Raw genomic sequence first — 15,931 nt, forward strand, 5'->3', positions numbered from 1 at the left:
CAATATCATGTAGGATCATTTCAAACTGTGAAACTCAGCAACGATAAGAGACCACTACCAAAGAGACCACTACCAAAGATGTACCCTCTTTATAGAAAACGATAGATGTATCTGTTTAACTCACCGTGAAGAAGACCAGTGTTCACAATAGTGGCTGATGGACGTGGAATAGAGGATTTTCTCTCTCTCTCTCTCTCTCTCTCTCTCTCTCTCTTTCTCTCTCTCTCTGTCTTTCTCTCTCTCTCTCTATCTTTCTGTAACTCTGTCTGTCTCTGTCTCTCTCTCTCTCTCTCTGTCTCTCTCTGTCTCTATCTTTCTGTAACTCACTCTCTCTCTCTGTCTGTCTCTGTCTCTCTCTCTATGTCTCTCTGTCTCTCTCTCTCTGACGCTACCCTTTCTGTCCTGAAGGGTAAGGATAGGGGTCAGGGAGGGAGGTGTGTCATGCTCTGAGCCAGAACAGTACACACATGTAAACCTGAAAGGCGAGTTACCTGAGTTGACTGTTATCAGTGAGACTAGAAAACCACTGGAGGATGATCATAAAGAACTCATCAGGACTAAACTCAACGAGCTGCTCCACAAAGCAACCACAGTGGTGATCATGGATGTGTGGCTGCCATTATTAAGGGATGTAGTAATGGCTACATGTTGCTGTTTTGAATCCTGTGTATTATGGCATTGCGACTGACCTGAGGCAACCTTGGCCTTTTCAGTATTTGTCAAGTGTGTGACACTTAATATGCATTAAACAAAGAGAGTGACGTCATCTTTGAATGAAGTCATTACACTATTAATGAAAAAAAAGTTACACACTTTATGTCATAATCAACACATAATGTAATAACTAACTGTAGTAACTATTACATTATGCTCAAAAATGTTATTACGTTATGCGTTCAGCATATTTATTACACATTATTGGACATTTATTACATTATCAGCATTTATAAAATGTTAAATGTAAAAGTTATCACATTATTAGCAGATATTTCATTATTGTCAGTTATTACATTATCTGTCGCTACTGACCTTTATAGTTTTCAAGGAAACAGGATGACGTATCCACCCTGATTATGCATGCAAGTGTTGTTGATGAGCACTTGCACTGTGTCTATCACACTCCAGCCCGCAACGGCGCTGTAATGCTTCTTGACGTTGGTTTGCACACCGCCATTCAAATGAAGAAGAAAAAGAAGATGGCCTTAAAAAGTTTTACACAGAGTTGGAAAATATTATATTATGACATTTTTAATTATCTATCATAAAATTCCCCCTAAATTGTTTTTAAAATACACACATTTCATTGATATATGTATAAAAAAGCACACAAAGTATCTGGTAACTTTCACAATAGAATATGAATCAGATATGATCCGTCACAAGAAACCCCGGGAATGTTTTTATCTTCCCTCCCTCCCACGTGTGTACATCGGTCTCGGGTGGAATGTTTGTTGATGTACACCTATGAGTAGAAACTTATCAAAATTACTGTTGTAATCTATATTTATCGGAGTAATGTTGAAATCAAAAACTTTCGTAAAGAAAACCCGATCAGGCGGGATCATGAAAATAGTCCGCGAGCACTACCTGCGAGACGATATTTGGTGCGGAAGTGAAGTTTGTACAGAATGCAAGCAAGAAGAGACTGTGTTGCAGAAAGACGCTTGCATTGAAAGCAACTTGTGTTCTTTCCCACACTATTTACTCCCAGACACAAATATTGTGTTGAGCCAGGTAAGTTACTGTGCAATAATGTCTAACGTAAACGTTGTTATTATTAACAACAAATCAATACAAAAAAAAGTACATGTCTAAAGTAATCGCTAGATTTTCCCACCGCATCACTACAGTTTTAGATGTCTGACACGCCTCTCGTGAAAGTGTGAACCCCACTTATCGAGCTCAGGGTTTCGCAAATTCGGTCCTGCCCCCGTCCCCCGGTGGCATTCGGTCATGCCCCCGTCCCCCGGTGGCACGTTTTGCCCTACACAGCTGATGAAAATAATCAAAGCTTGATAATGAGTTGGATATTTGAGTCCGCTATGTAGTGCTAGGGCAAAACCCCTGATCTAGCTAACACTAGTTTGACTAACTTTCAGGTGTGACATTCTACCACGCTGAGTCAGTATCCCTTTTAATGTCTGTAGATTGATATCCTGGAGGATCCCTTGATCAAGAACGTGATCATTCTGCAGACTGTACTCCAAGAGGTCCGCCACAGGAGCGCTCCCATCTACAAGCGATTGAAAGACATCCTTCACGACAAGGAAAAACACTTTTACACTTTCACTAACGAACATCACAGGTAGAAAATAGATCTGCTGATTGCCTTAGATAACTGACTGTTTTGTAGTGATTTAAGGGGGTGCAGCCTAACTTGGTTTTGAATCAGTGAGTGACCCTTGGGGTTATCCCACCACTGACGCCAATGTAGCAATTGACTGAAATAAGTTGGAGCAAGACTGAAGTCAGCATGTTTCCCGACCAAAACAGTTTGGGAGAGTTTGCGTGTATATTATGATGCCATTTTGTTTGTTTTTTGGACTTTGGCACGGGTTTTTTAAGCTGTTCTTATTCACGTTTTCTCTTGAGAAATACTGCACCTAACATCCTAATCAGATGAAAAATTGCGTGACTAAGATCTACTAGACAAAAAAGTAAATTTATAACATATTTATTGAGTTATATATCTTTGTTCTGACTATTTTGGGGAAGTGTATACTGGCTACGGCGTCTCAAAAAGGATAAACAGTACTATTGCCGTTTTTTTTTCTTGTTTTTCAACCCAAGGTCTTTTTAAGTATGAGAGCACACTCGTTCAGCTAACCGAGCTCAGGCTAGTCGCCAGCCGAACTGAAGCATGCTGACTCCTTAACTGTCCATCCGATTTGTGATCAATGCTTTTCAAAGCCACGTATGGCTGTATTCTTCTGTTCCAGAGAAACGTATATAGAGAGAGAGCAGGGGGAAAGCGCCAACGATCGGAATGACAGAGCCATCCGCATATCTACCAAGTGGTACAGTGATCACCTGAACAACACCCCCACGGACAAGAAGCTAAAGGTTGTTTTGCTGACCAACGACCGGGGCAACAAGGAGAAAGCAGAGGAGTCCGGCCTGCTCACATACAGATGTAAGAAACAAGACACCTCCGTTACCTCAGTACCCCAAGATGAGACCGCTGTTCTTGTCTTTAATATCACAATATCTGTTACCTCAGTACCCCAAGATGAGACCGCTGTTCTTACCTCAGTACCCCAAGATGAGACCGCTGTTCTTGTCTTTAATATCACAATATCTGTTACCTCAGTACCCCAAGATGAGACCGCTGTTCTTGTCTTTAATATCACGATATCTGTTACCTCAGTACCCCAAGATGAGACCGCTGTTCTTACCTCAGTACCCCAAGATGAGACCGCTGTTCTTGTCTTTAATATCACAATATCTGTTACCTCAGTACCCCAAGATGAGACCGTTGTTCTTGTCTTTAATATCACGATATCTGTTACCTCAGTACCCCAAGATGAGACCGTTGTTCTTGTCTTTAATATCACAATATCTGTTACCTCAGTACCCCAAGATGAGACCGCTGTTCTTACCTCAGTACCCCAAGATGAGACTGCTGTTCTTGTCTTTAATATCACGATATCTGTTACCTCAGTACCCCAAGATGAGACCGTTGTTCTTGTCTTTAATATCACAATATCTGTTACCTCAGTACCCCAAGATGAGACCGCTGTTCTTGTCTTTAACCTTAAACACAAGGTCACAATACTAGGTGTGTTCAACATGTCGACTACGTGTTTACTCTAGTAGATGTGGACTACGTGTTTACTCTAGTAGATGTGGACTACGTGTTTACTTTAGTAGATGTGGACTACGTGTTTACTTTAGTAGATGTGGACTACATGTTTACTCTAGATGTGGACTACATGTTTATTCTAGATGTGGACTACATGTTTACTTTAGTAGATGTGGACTACGTGTTTACTTTAGTAGATGTGGACTACATGTTTACTTTAGTAGATGTGGACTACATGTTTACTTTAGTAGATGTGGACTACATGTTTACTTTAGAAGATGTCGACTACATGTTTACTTTAGTAGATGTGGACTACATGTTTACTTTAGTAGATGTGGACTACATGTTTACTTTAGTAGATGTGGACTACATGTTTACTTTAGTAGATGTGGACTACATGTTTACTTTAGTAGATGTGGACTACATGTTTACTTTAGAAGATGTCGACTACATGTTTACTCTAGAAGATGCCATCTTCATCCGTCTTCTGTTCCACACAGGTGAGGAGTACGTCAAGAGTCTGATAGCCAACCCTGAGCTGGTGGATCGACTGGCTTTGACCAACGATGACAAGGTAACTAATATCTACACAATATCGCATTTACACATATGTACTTTCTACAGCAGCTATTTTAGATCCATAGAGAACGTTATATCTGCATATTCATAGAGAAAGTTAGATCTGCATATTCATAGAGAGAGTTAGATCTGCATATTCATAGAGAAAGTTGGACTGCATATTCATAGAGAAAGTTAGATCTGCATATTCATAGAGAAAGTTAGATCTGCATATTCATAGAGAGAGTTAGATCTGCATATTCATAGAGAAAGTTGGACTGCATATTCATAGAGAAAGTTAGATCTGCATATTCATAGAGAAAGTTAGATCTGCATATTCATAGAGAAAGTTAGATCTGCATATTCATAGAGAAAGTTAGATCTGCATATTCATAGAGAAAGTTAGATCTGCATATTCATAGAGAAAGTTAGATCTGCATATTCATAGAGAAAGTTAGATCTGCATATTCATAGAGAAAGTTAGATCTGCATATTCAAGGTTATTCGTTTAATTTAGCACTTTAATTTCTCTCTCCCTCCCCCAGAATGAGATCACCAGCAGTAAGGTGTTGTTCCCGGAGCACCTGCCCCTGTCTAGGATCCAGTCTGGGATTAAGAGTGGGACCTTCCAACAGGGAACGTTCCGGGCTAGCAGAGACAACTACCTGGAGGCTACTGTGTTTGTCCACGGAGAAGGAGATGACAGTACAGAGGTGAGTGCTGCTGAAGCATAGCTCATGTTCATTAGTGGATTCTGGCCGTGTAACCTGACATAGAAGTATGGAACATTCTTTAAGTCCTCCAACAGTTGCTGAATATTTCCTCATCGTTAACTCCTCTGTTCATGTACCTGGTTAGTTAACTCCTCTGTTCATGTACCTGGTTTGGAAAAGTGAGTCACCAACAGTATAATTCTTCCTTTACCATTGGATGGGAGTGGAGAATCTTTGATGCTGTTCTAAGTGCCAGCTGGCGAGATGGGGATGAGTGAGTGATTGGATGGGAAATGTAAACGAAGCAGCGTTGGTTACCATGGTAACACTTCCTCTTCCTGTCCCGCCCCTCAGGTTCTGATCCAAGGCCTGCAGAACCTGAACAGGGCTGTCCATCAGGACCTGGTTGCTGTGGAGATCCTGCCTCTGAACCAATGGGTGGCTCCGTCCTCTGTGGTGCTGCAGGACGAGGGGCCCAAGGAGGATGATGTCACAGAGGAGGAGGAGGCAGAGTTGAAGAGTGGTCCGTCTGGGGCGGCGTCACGGAAGCCCACAGGCAGGGTGGTGGGCATCATCAAGAGGAACTGGAGACCCTTCTGTGGCATGCTCTTCCTGTCCCAAATCAAAGAGGTAACTAGCATCACCTCGCTCTGCTCTGTCAATCAACACATCAATCAAATCAAGCCCTTCAGAAATCCTACATGAGTATTTATCCATATGGATGCGTATACCACCATGCTTTGGTTTCTCTTGTGATTATTTTGTCGTCTGTCGTACTTGTTTTGTGCTGACGAAGATATCTCATTGTTCCTGGTCTGTTATACCCCGTCCTCCCCTTCCCAGGCGACCCGTCACCTCTTCACCCCAGCCGACCGCCGTATCCCCAGGATCCGTATAGAGACGCGCCAGGCGGCCACGTTGGCAGGACAGAGGATCATGGTGGCCATCGACGGCTGGCCCAAGCACTCCAGATACCCTAATGTATGTGTCTCTCAGGTCCTCTTGATTACAGTTGGGCTGCTCAGATGATCACGTATCATTATGGGACATCGATGCCTGGAGAAGTGTGTGATGTACATGAGATGTGCAGCTCGACTGCAATGAAGAGGACCTGGAACGCACCTCAATCATAACGGCTCATCTCTCCTCTTTCGGTCTTTGAGGAACTAGCAGAGACTAGACACCATTCTCTCCTCACCCACCCCTCTCTCCTCCTCTCCCTCTCTCCTTCTCTCTCCTCACCCACCCCTCTCTCCTCCTCTCCCTCTCTCTCTCCTCCTCTCCCTCTCTCTCTCCTCCTCTCCCTCTCCTCACCCACCCCTCTCTCCTTCTCTCCCTCTCTCCTCCTTCTCTCCCTCTCTCCTCCTCTCCCTCTCTCCTCCTCTCCCTCTCCTCACCCACCCCTCTCTCCTTCTCCCTCTTCTCCTCCTCTCCCTCTCATCCTCCTCTCCCTCTCTCCTCACCCACCCCTCTCTCCTCCTCTCCCTCTCTCCTCTCCTTCTCTCCCTCTCTCCTCCTCTCAGGGCCATTTTGTTCGTAGCCTGGGAAGTGCAGGGGACAAGGAGACGGAGACGGAGGTGCTACTACTGGAGCATGATGTCCCTCACCAGGACTTCTCACAGGCCGTCCTCAGTTTCCTCCCCAAGATGCCCTGGAACATCACAGAGGAGGTAACTGCACCGCACAGGGGGGGTCCTGTTATGGCGGCCATTTTGTGTCAAGACATATATCAATGGTTGTCACCTGGTGGCTACGTTGTTGTAGCTACACCAATCAACAATTTGGTAACACTACTTAAAGCCTGTTGGTATAATTGCATTATGGTGTGGTTATAATACTTTATAAAGGCTCATAACATGCTTATAACAGGTAATAATGCATCACTAAACCTTATTTGATCTTCTATCAGGACATGGCTGTGAGAGAGGACCTGAGGAACCTGACCGTCTGCAGTGTGGATCCTCCTGGCTGTACGGACATAGATGATGCTCTGCACTGTAGAGACCTGCCCAATGGAAACCAAGAGGTAGGACACTGAGGAACTGACACAGTTTACCACAGCATTTTATTGGGACGGGTGAATGTTTGGATGAGGTAACAGAATCTTATTTTAATGGGTAATATGGTGGAACAGAATTGAAAGTTGAGAGGTCATCGTGTGTGTGTGTGTGTGTGTTTCTTTGTGGGTTGAAGGTTGGTGTCCACATTGCTGATGTGAGCCACTTCATCCGGCCAGGCAACGCTATGGACCTGGAGGCTGCTAACAGAGGAACTACAGTCTACCTGACTGGAAGGGTACAGACCATCTGTTTCATCACATAGTAACCTTGATGAACCCTAGCTAGCACTTTTAGTACGTCTTAAATGGCACCCTATTCACTATAAGTACACTACTTTTTAATTTTTTTTTTTACCAGAGCCCGGTTCAAAAGTAGTGCACTATATAGGGAAAAGGGTTCCATTTAAGTGTTGTATTGCTAACACAGATGATTGTCTCCCATCAGAGGATCGACATGGTTCCTGAACTGCTGAGCTCCAACCTGTGTTCTCTACGATCCAGTGTGGAGAGGTGACTTTAATACTTCCTGAAGACATCATATATTTTGTTATTGTTGTTGTCATTTACCGTTAGTGGTGTTCATGGTGTCTCCTCTCGGTAGGCTGGCCTTCTCTTGTATATGGGAGATCAACGACAAGGCTGAGATAGTCAAGACCAGATTCACTAAAAGTGTCATCAACTCCAAGGTAGAGGGAGAGGAAACTCACACATTTGACAATGTAACAGTTGTGATTGAGACAATGTAAGAAATGCCCCTCAGGGATCAATAAAGTTTATTGAATTGAATGATAATTCTTCCTCCAGGCCTCCCTGACGTACGCCGAGGCCCAGATGAGGATTGATGACGCCAACATGAATGATGACACCACCAAGAGCTTACGAGGCCTGAACAGACTAGCCAAGATCCTGAAGAAACGGAGGATAGAGAAAGGGTAAGGTTACGAGACCTGAACAGACTAGCCAGGACCCTGAAGAGACAGGATAGAGGAAGGGTAAGAGGTTACTAGACCTGAACAGACTAGCCAGGATCCCGAAGAGACAGGATAGAGAAAGGGTAACAGGTTACGAGGCCTAAACAGACTAGCCAGGACCCTGAAGAGACCGAGGATAGAGGAAGGGCAAGAGGTTACGAGGCCTGAACAGACTAGCCAGGACCCTGAAGAGACAGGATAGAGGAAGGGTAAGAGGTTACGAGACCTGAACAGACTAGCCAGAACCCTGAAGAGACAGGATAGAGGAAGGGTAAGAGGTTACTAGACCTGAACAGACTAGCCAGGACCCTGAAGAGACCGAGGATAGAGGAAGGGTAAGAGGTTACTAGACCTGAACAGACTAGCCAGGACCCTGAAGAGACAGGATAAGAGGTTACTAGACCTGAACAGACTAGCCAGGACCCTGAAGAGACAGGATAGAGGAAGGGTAAGAGGTTACTAGACCTGAACAGACTAGCCAGGATCCTGAAGAGACAGGATAGAGGAAGGGTAAGAGGTTACTAGACCTGAACAGACTAGCCAGGACCCTGAAAGAGACAGGATAGAGGAAGGGTAAGAGGTTACTAGACCTGAACAGACTAGCCAGGACCCTGAAGAGACAGGATAGAGGAAGGGTAAGAGGTTACTAGACCTGAACAGACTAGCCAGGATCCTGAAGAGACAGGATAGAGGAAGGGTAAGAGGTTACTAGACCTGAACAGACTAGCCAGGATCCTGAAGAGACAGGATAGAGGAAGGGTAAGAGGTTACTAGACCTGAACAGACTAGCCAGGATCCTGAAGAGACCGAGGATAGAGGAAGGGTAAGATGTTACTAGACCTGAACAGACTAGCCAGGATCCTGAAGAGACAGGATAGAGGAAGGGTAAGAGGTTACTAGAACTGAACAGACTAGCCAGGATCCTGAAGAGACAGGATAGAGGAAGGGTAAGAGGTTACTAGACCTGAACAGACTAGCCAGGATCCTGAAGAGACCGAGGATAGAGGAAGGGTAAGATGTTACTAGACCTGAACAGACTAGCCAGGATCCTGAAGAGACCGAGGACTAGCCAGGAGGAAGGGTAAGATGTTACTAGACCTGAACAGACTAGCCAGGACCCTGAAGAGACAGGATAGAGAAAGGGTGAGGTTACGAGGCCTGAACAGACTAGCCAGGATCCTGAAGAGACCGAGGATAGAGGAAGGGTAAGAGGTTACTAGACCTGAACAGACTAGCCAGGACCCTGAAGAGACCGAGGATAGAGAAAGGTTAAGAGGTTACTAGACCTGAACAGACTAGCCAGGACCCTGAAGAGACCGAGGATAGAGGAAGGGTAAGATGTTACTAGACCTGAACAGACTAGCCAGGACCCTGAAGAGACCGAGGATAGAGGAAGGGTAAGAGGTTACTAGACCTGAACAAACTAGCCAGGACCCTGAAGAGACCGAGGATAGAGGAAGGGTAAGATGTTACTAGACCTGGACAGACTAGCCAGGACCCTGAAGAGACAGGATAGAGGAAGGGTAAGAGGTTACTAGACCTGAACAGACTAGCCAGGACCCTGAAGAGACCGAGGATAAATGGTTTGTGACTATGTGATGTCAGTAGTTGATAACCTTTTCCCTAACTGTTGAAAGAGACGGATCGTTAGAACTGTGGCAGATTGATGTATTCCCAAAGGTGATTAGTTGGTTGATGGATTGATTGTGTTTATTGATCTGGTTGCTGGTGTCATTAATATATATGTTGTACTCTGTGTGGAATGTATAAGTACTTGTCTTTGTTGGTAATCTAACATGGTGGTTTTCCGTTGTGTGTTTCAGCGCGTTGACTCTCTCCTCGCCCGAGGTTCGCTTCCACATCGACAGTGAGACTCACGACCCCATAGACCTACAGACCAAGGAACTCAAGTACGTTGTTAGGCTTTTAGAATATAGAATTTAAAATAAGGCTTTTAGAATATAGAATTTAAAATAAGTCTTTTAGAATATAGAATTTAAAATAAGGCTTTTAGAATATAGAATTTAAAATAAGGTTCTATTCATGGGGCTTGAAACTGTGCTGTCGTTTTGACCCTGACTAACGTGGTTTAAACTTCAACAAGTTCAGCTGAATTCACATGAATATTGACAAGCTTTTTGTGGCCTGTCAAGGCATCCTGCTGTTTCCAGTTTTACCTTGTCACTGGGTTATAACATCCAGCAGTAGATCTCTGCTCAGAGACTTGATGTTCACGCTGTATCGGTGGGTTCAAATTCAAATAACTTTATTGTTCCCCAGGGAGACCAACTCGATGGTGGAGGAGTTCATGTTGCTGGCCAACATCTCAGTAGCTCAGAAGATTTATGATGAGTTCTCAGAGTGTGCTCTTCTCAGGAAGCACCCCGCCCCTCCTCCATCCAACTACGACATCCTTAACAAGGCTGCCAAGTCTAAGGTACATCTACGTATTCAGACTAGACATCTAAAACAAGTCTAATGACATCTATGTATTCAGACAGACTAGACATAAACATCTAAAACAGGTCTAATGACATCTATATATTCAAACTAGACATCAACATCTAAAACATGTCTAATGACATCTATATATTCAGACTGACTAGACATCAACATCTTAAACAAGTCTAATGACATCTATATATTCAGACTGACTAGACATCAACATCTAAAACAGGTCTAATGACATCTATATATTCAGACTAGACATCAACATCTAAAACAAGTCTAATGTACATCTATATATTCAGACTGACTAGACATCTAAAACCAGTCTAATGACATCTATATATTCAGACTGACTAGACATCAACATCTAAAACCAGTCTAATGACAGGTACATCTATAGACAACACTTCTATCTAAAACCAGTCTAATGACAGGTACATCTATAGACAACACTTCCAGCTAAAACACAGTTTTAATAAGACTTGATATTTTTGGGGACAACTGTTCCATTCCGGGTCGAAGGACAACGAAATAGGGACTGACGTAGGACCTTCAGTCTAATGTAGTCCTAACGTTGTTGTTTCTGACATCAGTCTGATGTAGTCCTAACGTTGTTGTTTCTGACATCAGTCTAATGTAGTCCTGACGTTGTTGTTTCTGACATCAGTGTAATGTAGTCCTAACGTTGTTGTTTCTGACATCAGTCTAATGTAGTCCTAACGTTGTTGTTTCTGACATCAGTGTAATGTAGTCCTAACGTTGTTGTTTCTGACATCAGTCTAATGTAGTCCTAACGTTGTTGTTTCTGACATCAGTCTAATGTAGTCCTAACGTTGTTGTTTCTGACATCAGTGTAATGCAGTCCTAACGTTGTTGTTTCTGACATCAGTCTAATGTAGTCCTAACGTTGTTGTTTCTGACATCAGTCTAATGTAGTCCTAACGTTGTTGTTTCTGACATCAGTCTAATGTAGTCCTAACGTTGTTGTTTCTGACATCAGTGTGATGTAGTCCTAACGTTGTTGTCCCTCCCCTCAGGACATGGTGATCCACACGGACTCGGCCAAGGCTCTAGCTGACTCTCTGGACGCGGCCCAGGTGGACGGCTTCCCTTACTTCAACACCTTGCTGCGTATCCTAGCAACACGCTGCATGATGCAGGCTGTGTACTTCTGCTCCGGGATGGACAGTGACTTCCACCACTATGGACTGGCCTCTCCCATCTACACACACTTCACCTCACCTATCAGACGGTGAGAACACACACTTCACCTCACCTATCAGACGGTGAGAACACACACTTCACCTCACCCATCAGACGGTGAGAACACACACTTCACCTATCAGACGGTGAGAACACACACCTCACCTATCAGACGGTGAGAACACACACCTCACCTATCAGACGGTGAGAACACACACCTCACCTATCAGACGGTGAGAACACACACTTCACCTCACCCATCTGTAGGTCCACACTCTCTCTCTACTCCTGACTGGTCCACACTCCCCCCCCTTCTCTAACTCTGACTGGACCACACCCCTCCTCTACTCCTGACTGGTCCACCCCCACCCCCTCCTTCTCTACCTCTGACTGGACCACACCCCTCCTCTACTCCTGACTGGTCCACCCCCACCTTCTCTACCTCTGACTGGACCACACCCCTCCTCTACTCCTGACTGGTCCACCCCCACCCCCCCTTCTCTACCTCTGACTGGACCACACCCCTCCTCTACTCCTGACTGGTCCACCCCCACCCCCTCCTTCTCTGCCTCTGACTGGACCACACCCCTCCTCTACTCCTGACTGGTCCACCCCCACCTTCTCTACCTCTGACTGGACCACACCCCTCCTCTACTCCTGACTGGTCCACCCCCACCCCCCCTCCTCTACTCCTGACTGGACCACCCCCCCTCCTCTACTCCTGACTGGTCCACCCCCCCTCCTCTACTCCTGACTGGTCCACCCCCACCCCCCCTCCTCTACTCCTGACTGGTCCACCCCCACCCCCCCTCCTCTACTCCTGACTGGTCCACCCCCACCACCCCTCCTCTACTCCTGACTGGTGCACCCCCACCCCCCCTCCTCTACTCCTGACTGGTCCACCCCCACCCCCCCTCCTCTACTCCTGACTGGTCCACCCCCACCCCCCCTCCTCTACTCCTGACTGGTCCACCCCCACCCCCCCTCCTCTACTCCTGACTGGTCCACCCCCACCCCCCCTCCTCTACTCCTGACTGGTCCACCCCCACCCCCCCTTCTCTACTCCTGACTGGTCCACCCCCCCTCCTCTACTCCTGACTGGTCCACCCCCCCTCCTCTACTCCTGACTGGTCCACCCCCACCCCCCTCCTCTACTCCTGACTGGTCCACCCCCACCCCCCCTCCTCTACTCCTGACTGGTCCACCCCCACCCCCCCTCCTCTACTCCTGACTGGTCCACCCCCACCCCCCCTTCTCTACTCCTGACTGGTCCACCCCCACCCCCCCTCCTCTACTCCTGACTGGTCCACCCCCACCCCCCCTCCTCTACTCCTGACTGGTCCACCCCCACCCCCCCTCCTCTACTCCTGACTGGACCACCCCCCCCTCCTCTACTCCTGACTGGTCCACCCCCACCCCCCCTCCTCTACTCCTGACTGGTCCACCCCCCCTCCTCTCCTCTACTCCTGACTGGTCCACCCCCACCCCCCCTTCTCTACTCCTGACTGGTCCACCCCCACCCCCCCTTCTCTACTCCTGACTGGTCCACCCCCCCTCCTCTCCTCTACTCCTGACTGGTCCACCCCCACCCCCCCTTCTCTACTCCTGACTGGTCCACCCCCACCCCCCCTTCTCTACTCCTGACTGGTCCACCCCCACCCCCCCTCCTCTACTCCTGACTGGTCCACCCCCACCCACCCTCCTCTACTCCTGACTGGTCCACCCCCACCCCCCCTTCTCTACTCCTGACTGGTCCACCCCCACCCCCCCTCCTCTACTCCTGACTGGTCCACCCCCACCCCCCCTCCTCTACTCCTGACTGGTCCACCCCCACCCCCCCTCCTCTACTCCTGACTGGTCCACCCCCACTCCTCTACTCCTGACTGGTCCACCCCCACCCCCCCCCTCCTCTACTCCTGACTGGACCACCCCCCCCTCCTCTACTCCTGACTGGTCCACCCCCACCCCCCCTCCTCTACTCCTGACTGGTCCACCCCCACCCCCCCTCCTCTACTCCTGACTGGTTCTGATGTGATTGTAACCTCAACAGATACTCTGACATCATCGTGCATCGGCTGCTGGCTGTAGCCATTGGAGCAGACAGCACTTACCCAGACCTGATGGACAAACACAAGCAGTCTGCCCTCTGCAACAACCTCAACTACAGACACAAGATGGCCCAGTACGCACAGCGAGCCTCTGTAGCCTACCACACACAGGTACTGGACTCACTCAACACACTGACCTGTTAGAGCCTCTAACCTTCCACACACAGGTACTGGACTCACAACTATTTAACCAGGAAGTCCCATTGAAGACGAGGGACCCATTTTTACAAAAGGACAACTAGGTCATATTCATTAGTGCACTGTAGCAAAATGCTTTGCAACGGAAATTGAAAAATAACATTTCTTACTGGACATTTCCGGGTAGTCTCTCCCTGTTTTCCATCTGTTTGACAAGATAATGTGTCGTTTCCTCCAGCTGTTCTTCAAGAGCAGAGGCATCCTGAACGAAGAGGGCTTCATCCTGTTTGTGAGGAAGAACGCCATCATCGTCCTCATCCCTAAGTTTGGTCTGGAGGGAACGGTGTTCTTTGAGAACAAAGATAAACCCAGCCCCAAACTGATCTTCAACGAAGAGGTACCCTCGTTGTGTGTCAGAGAAAATTAAAGCTTTTTTTTTTGTGTGTGTATGGATCAACTGTAACTCTGTGTGTGTGGATCAACTGTAACTGTGTGTGTGTGTGTGTGGATCAACTGTAACTCTGTGTGTGTGTGTGGATCAACTGTAACTGTGTGTGTGTGTGTGTGTGTGTGTGTGGATCAACTGTAACTCTGTGTGTGTGTGTGGATCAACTGTAACTCTGTGTGTGTGTGTGGATCAACTGTAACTCTGTGTGTGTGTGTGTGTGGATCAACTGTAACTCTGTGTGTGTATAGGCTCCTAGTCTGACGGTGGAGGGCCACTCCTTCAACATGTTTGACAAGGTCAAGGTGACCATCAGTCTGGATGCGTCCAACGTCCAGCACCAGAAGATCAGGATGTCCCTGGTCGAACCTGTGGTACGTTTGTTGTTTCAAACTGAACCTCTCTGTAATTACAGAGATCCTATGGTGGTTAATTTCCATGAAGTTATGAACTAAAACCACGTTCAGGTCCGACGAGGTAAAATAGCCTTCTGTCAAGTCAAATCACTCATTTCAGGCTTGGACATGTATGTAACTAATATTGTTTTCTAGATCTCTGGAGTGAGTGTCGCGCCGTCTGAACCAGAACCAGAGGTCAAGAGAGCTAAACTGGACCGTTGAACAACCCCATCCTCAGACTGAAACTCTTCTCCGAGCTCAGTTGAGTTATTTTTTAAATGTTTAGCTTTTCTTTTTTCTACAGTACAAGCACAGAACATCCTGTGGTTAATATGGTTATGATTTTAAAACCTTCAGTCAGAACCTTTTTTCCTTGACCTATAGAATATCATCCTTCCAGGTAAATGTTAATGTGATGCCAGTAACCTGTAGAATGTGATGATACTGTATTCCTGACCCATGGGGTTTGTACGGTCTATTCTGGAAGGAATGTTACCTTGTACAACTCTCAATAAATCTCTTGGTTTTAGCCAATGTTCCATTTCTCATCTCTTTGGCTAGTCTCTGTTTGGTGATTGGAGTAGGTGCATTTAATTCACATGTAGCCAGGAAACTGAAGAGTAGCCCAACATTTAATGTGTCTCAGTGGTCTAGTCAGAACGTTACACTCATTCAATAACACTTCCTCCATAAAACACATCATTTAATCAGATGGTGGCTTTGTTTAAAGGGGAGCTCTGCAGTTAAACAAATATTTATAACAAAATGTACAATAAAAATCCTTTATCATAAGTCACATTCCCGTAATTGTTTAACTGATTAAAAATAATGCTAAATTCACAATCAAGAATATAAAATGTATAAATACATAACAGTCAAGTTTCATCAGTCCCTTGTTCATGTCAACACTAACTTTTCCAAAATAGCACCTTATTCCCTATATAGTGCACTACTGACCAACGCCCACAGGGCTCCAACGTAGTGCACTACTGACCAGGGCTCCAACGTAGTACACTATATAGGCTGCCATTTCAACTCCACTACGAGGGATAGCTAGCGCCAATAGGAATTAATTTCAAGGTTCATTT

At 46.2% G+C, this 15,931-nt stretch overlaps 1 protein-coding gene across 1 annotated transcript; it reads left to right on the forward strand.

Annotated features, from left to right (window-relative positions):
* The first annotated feature begins 1,407 nt into the window (after positions 1–1,407).
* Positions 1,408–15,377, forward strand: LOC139372823 (exosome complex exonuclease RRP44-like). The gene is made up of 20 exons (XM_071112639.1): positions 1,408–1,734; positions 2,148–2,305; positions 2,940–3,133; positions 4,303–4,376; positions 4,906–5,073; positions 5,428–5,703; positions 5,917–6,054; positions 6,597–6,743; positions 6,983–7,099; positions 7,267–7,368; positions 7,578–7,642; positions 7,734–7,818; positions 7,937–8,064; positions 9,927–10,013; positions 10,384–10,540; positions 11,589–11,803; positions 13,805–13,973; positions 14,239–14,397; positions 14,697–14,819; positions 14,997–15,377. The coding sequence occupies exons 1-20, from the start codon at positions 1,516–1,518 to the stop codon at positions 15,063–15,065; spliced, it is 2,850 nt and encodes a 949-aa protein (XP_070968740.1). The 5' UTR covers positions 1,408–1,515; the 3' UTR covers positions 15,066–15,377.
* Positions 15,378–15,931: the final 554 nt, after the last annotated feature.

Source organism: Oncorhynchus clarkii, chromosome 18, assembly GCF_045791955.1.
Source record: "Oncorhynchus clarkii lewisi isolate Uvic-CL-2024 chromosome 18, UVic_Ocla_1.0, whole genome shotgun sequence".
NCBI lineage: Eukaryota > Metazoa > Chordata > Actinopteri > Salmoniformes > Salmonidae > Oncorhynchus > Oncorhynchus clarkii.

Bases quoted from the DNA above. Each gene is read 5' to 3' on its own strand.
- LOC139372823 (XM_071112639.1), top strand. From the start codon at position 1,516: ATGTTGAAATCAAAAACTTTCGTAAAGAAAACCCGATCAGGCGGGATC. The intron at 5,074-5,427 runs GTGAGTGCTGCT...CCCGCCCCTCAG, and splicing joins AAGGAGATGACAGTACAGAG to GTTCTGATCCAAGGCCTGCA. The intron at 14,820-14,996 runs GTACGTTTGTTG...ATTGTTTTCTAG, and splicing joins TGTCCCTGGTCGAACCTGTG to ATCTCTGGAGTGAGTGTCGC.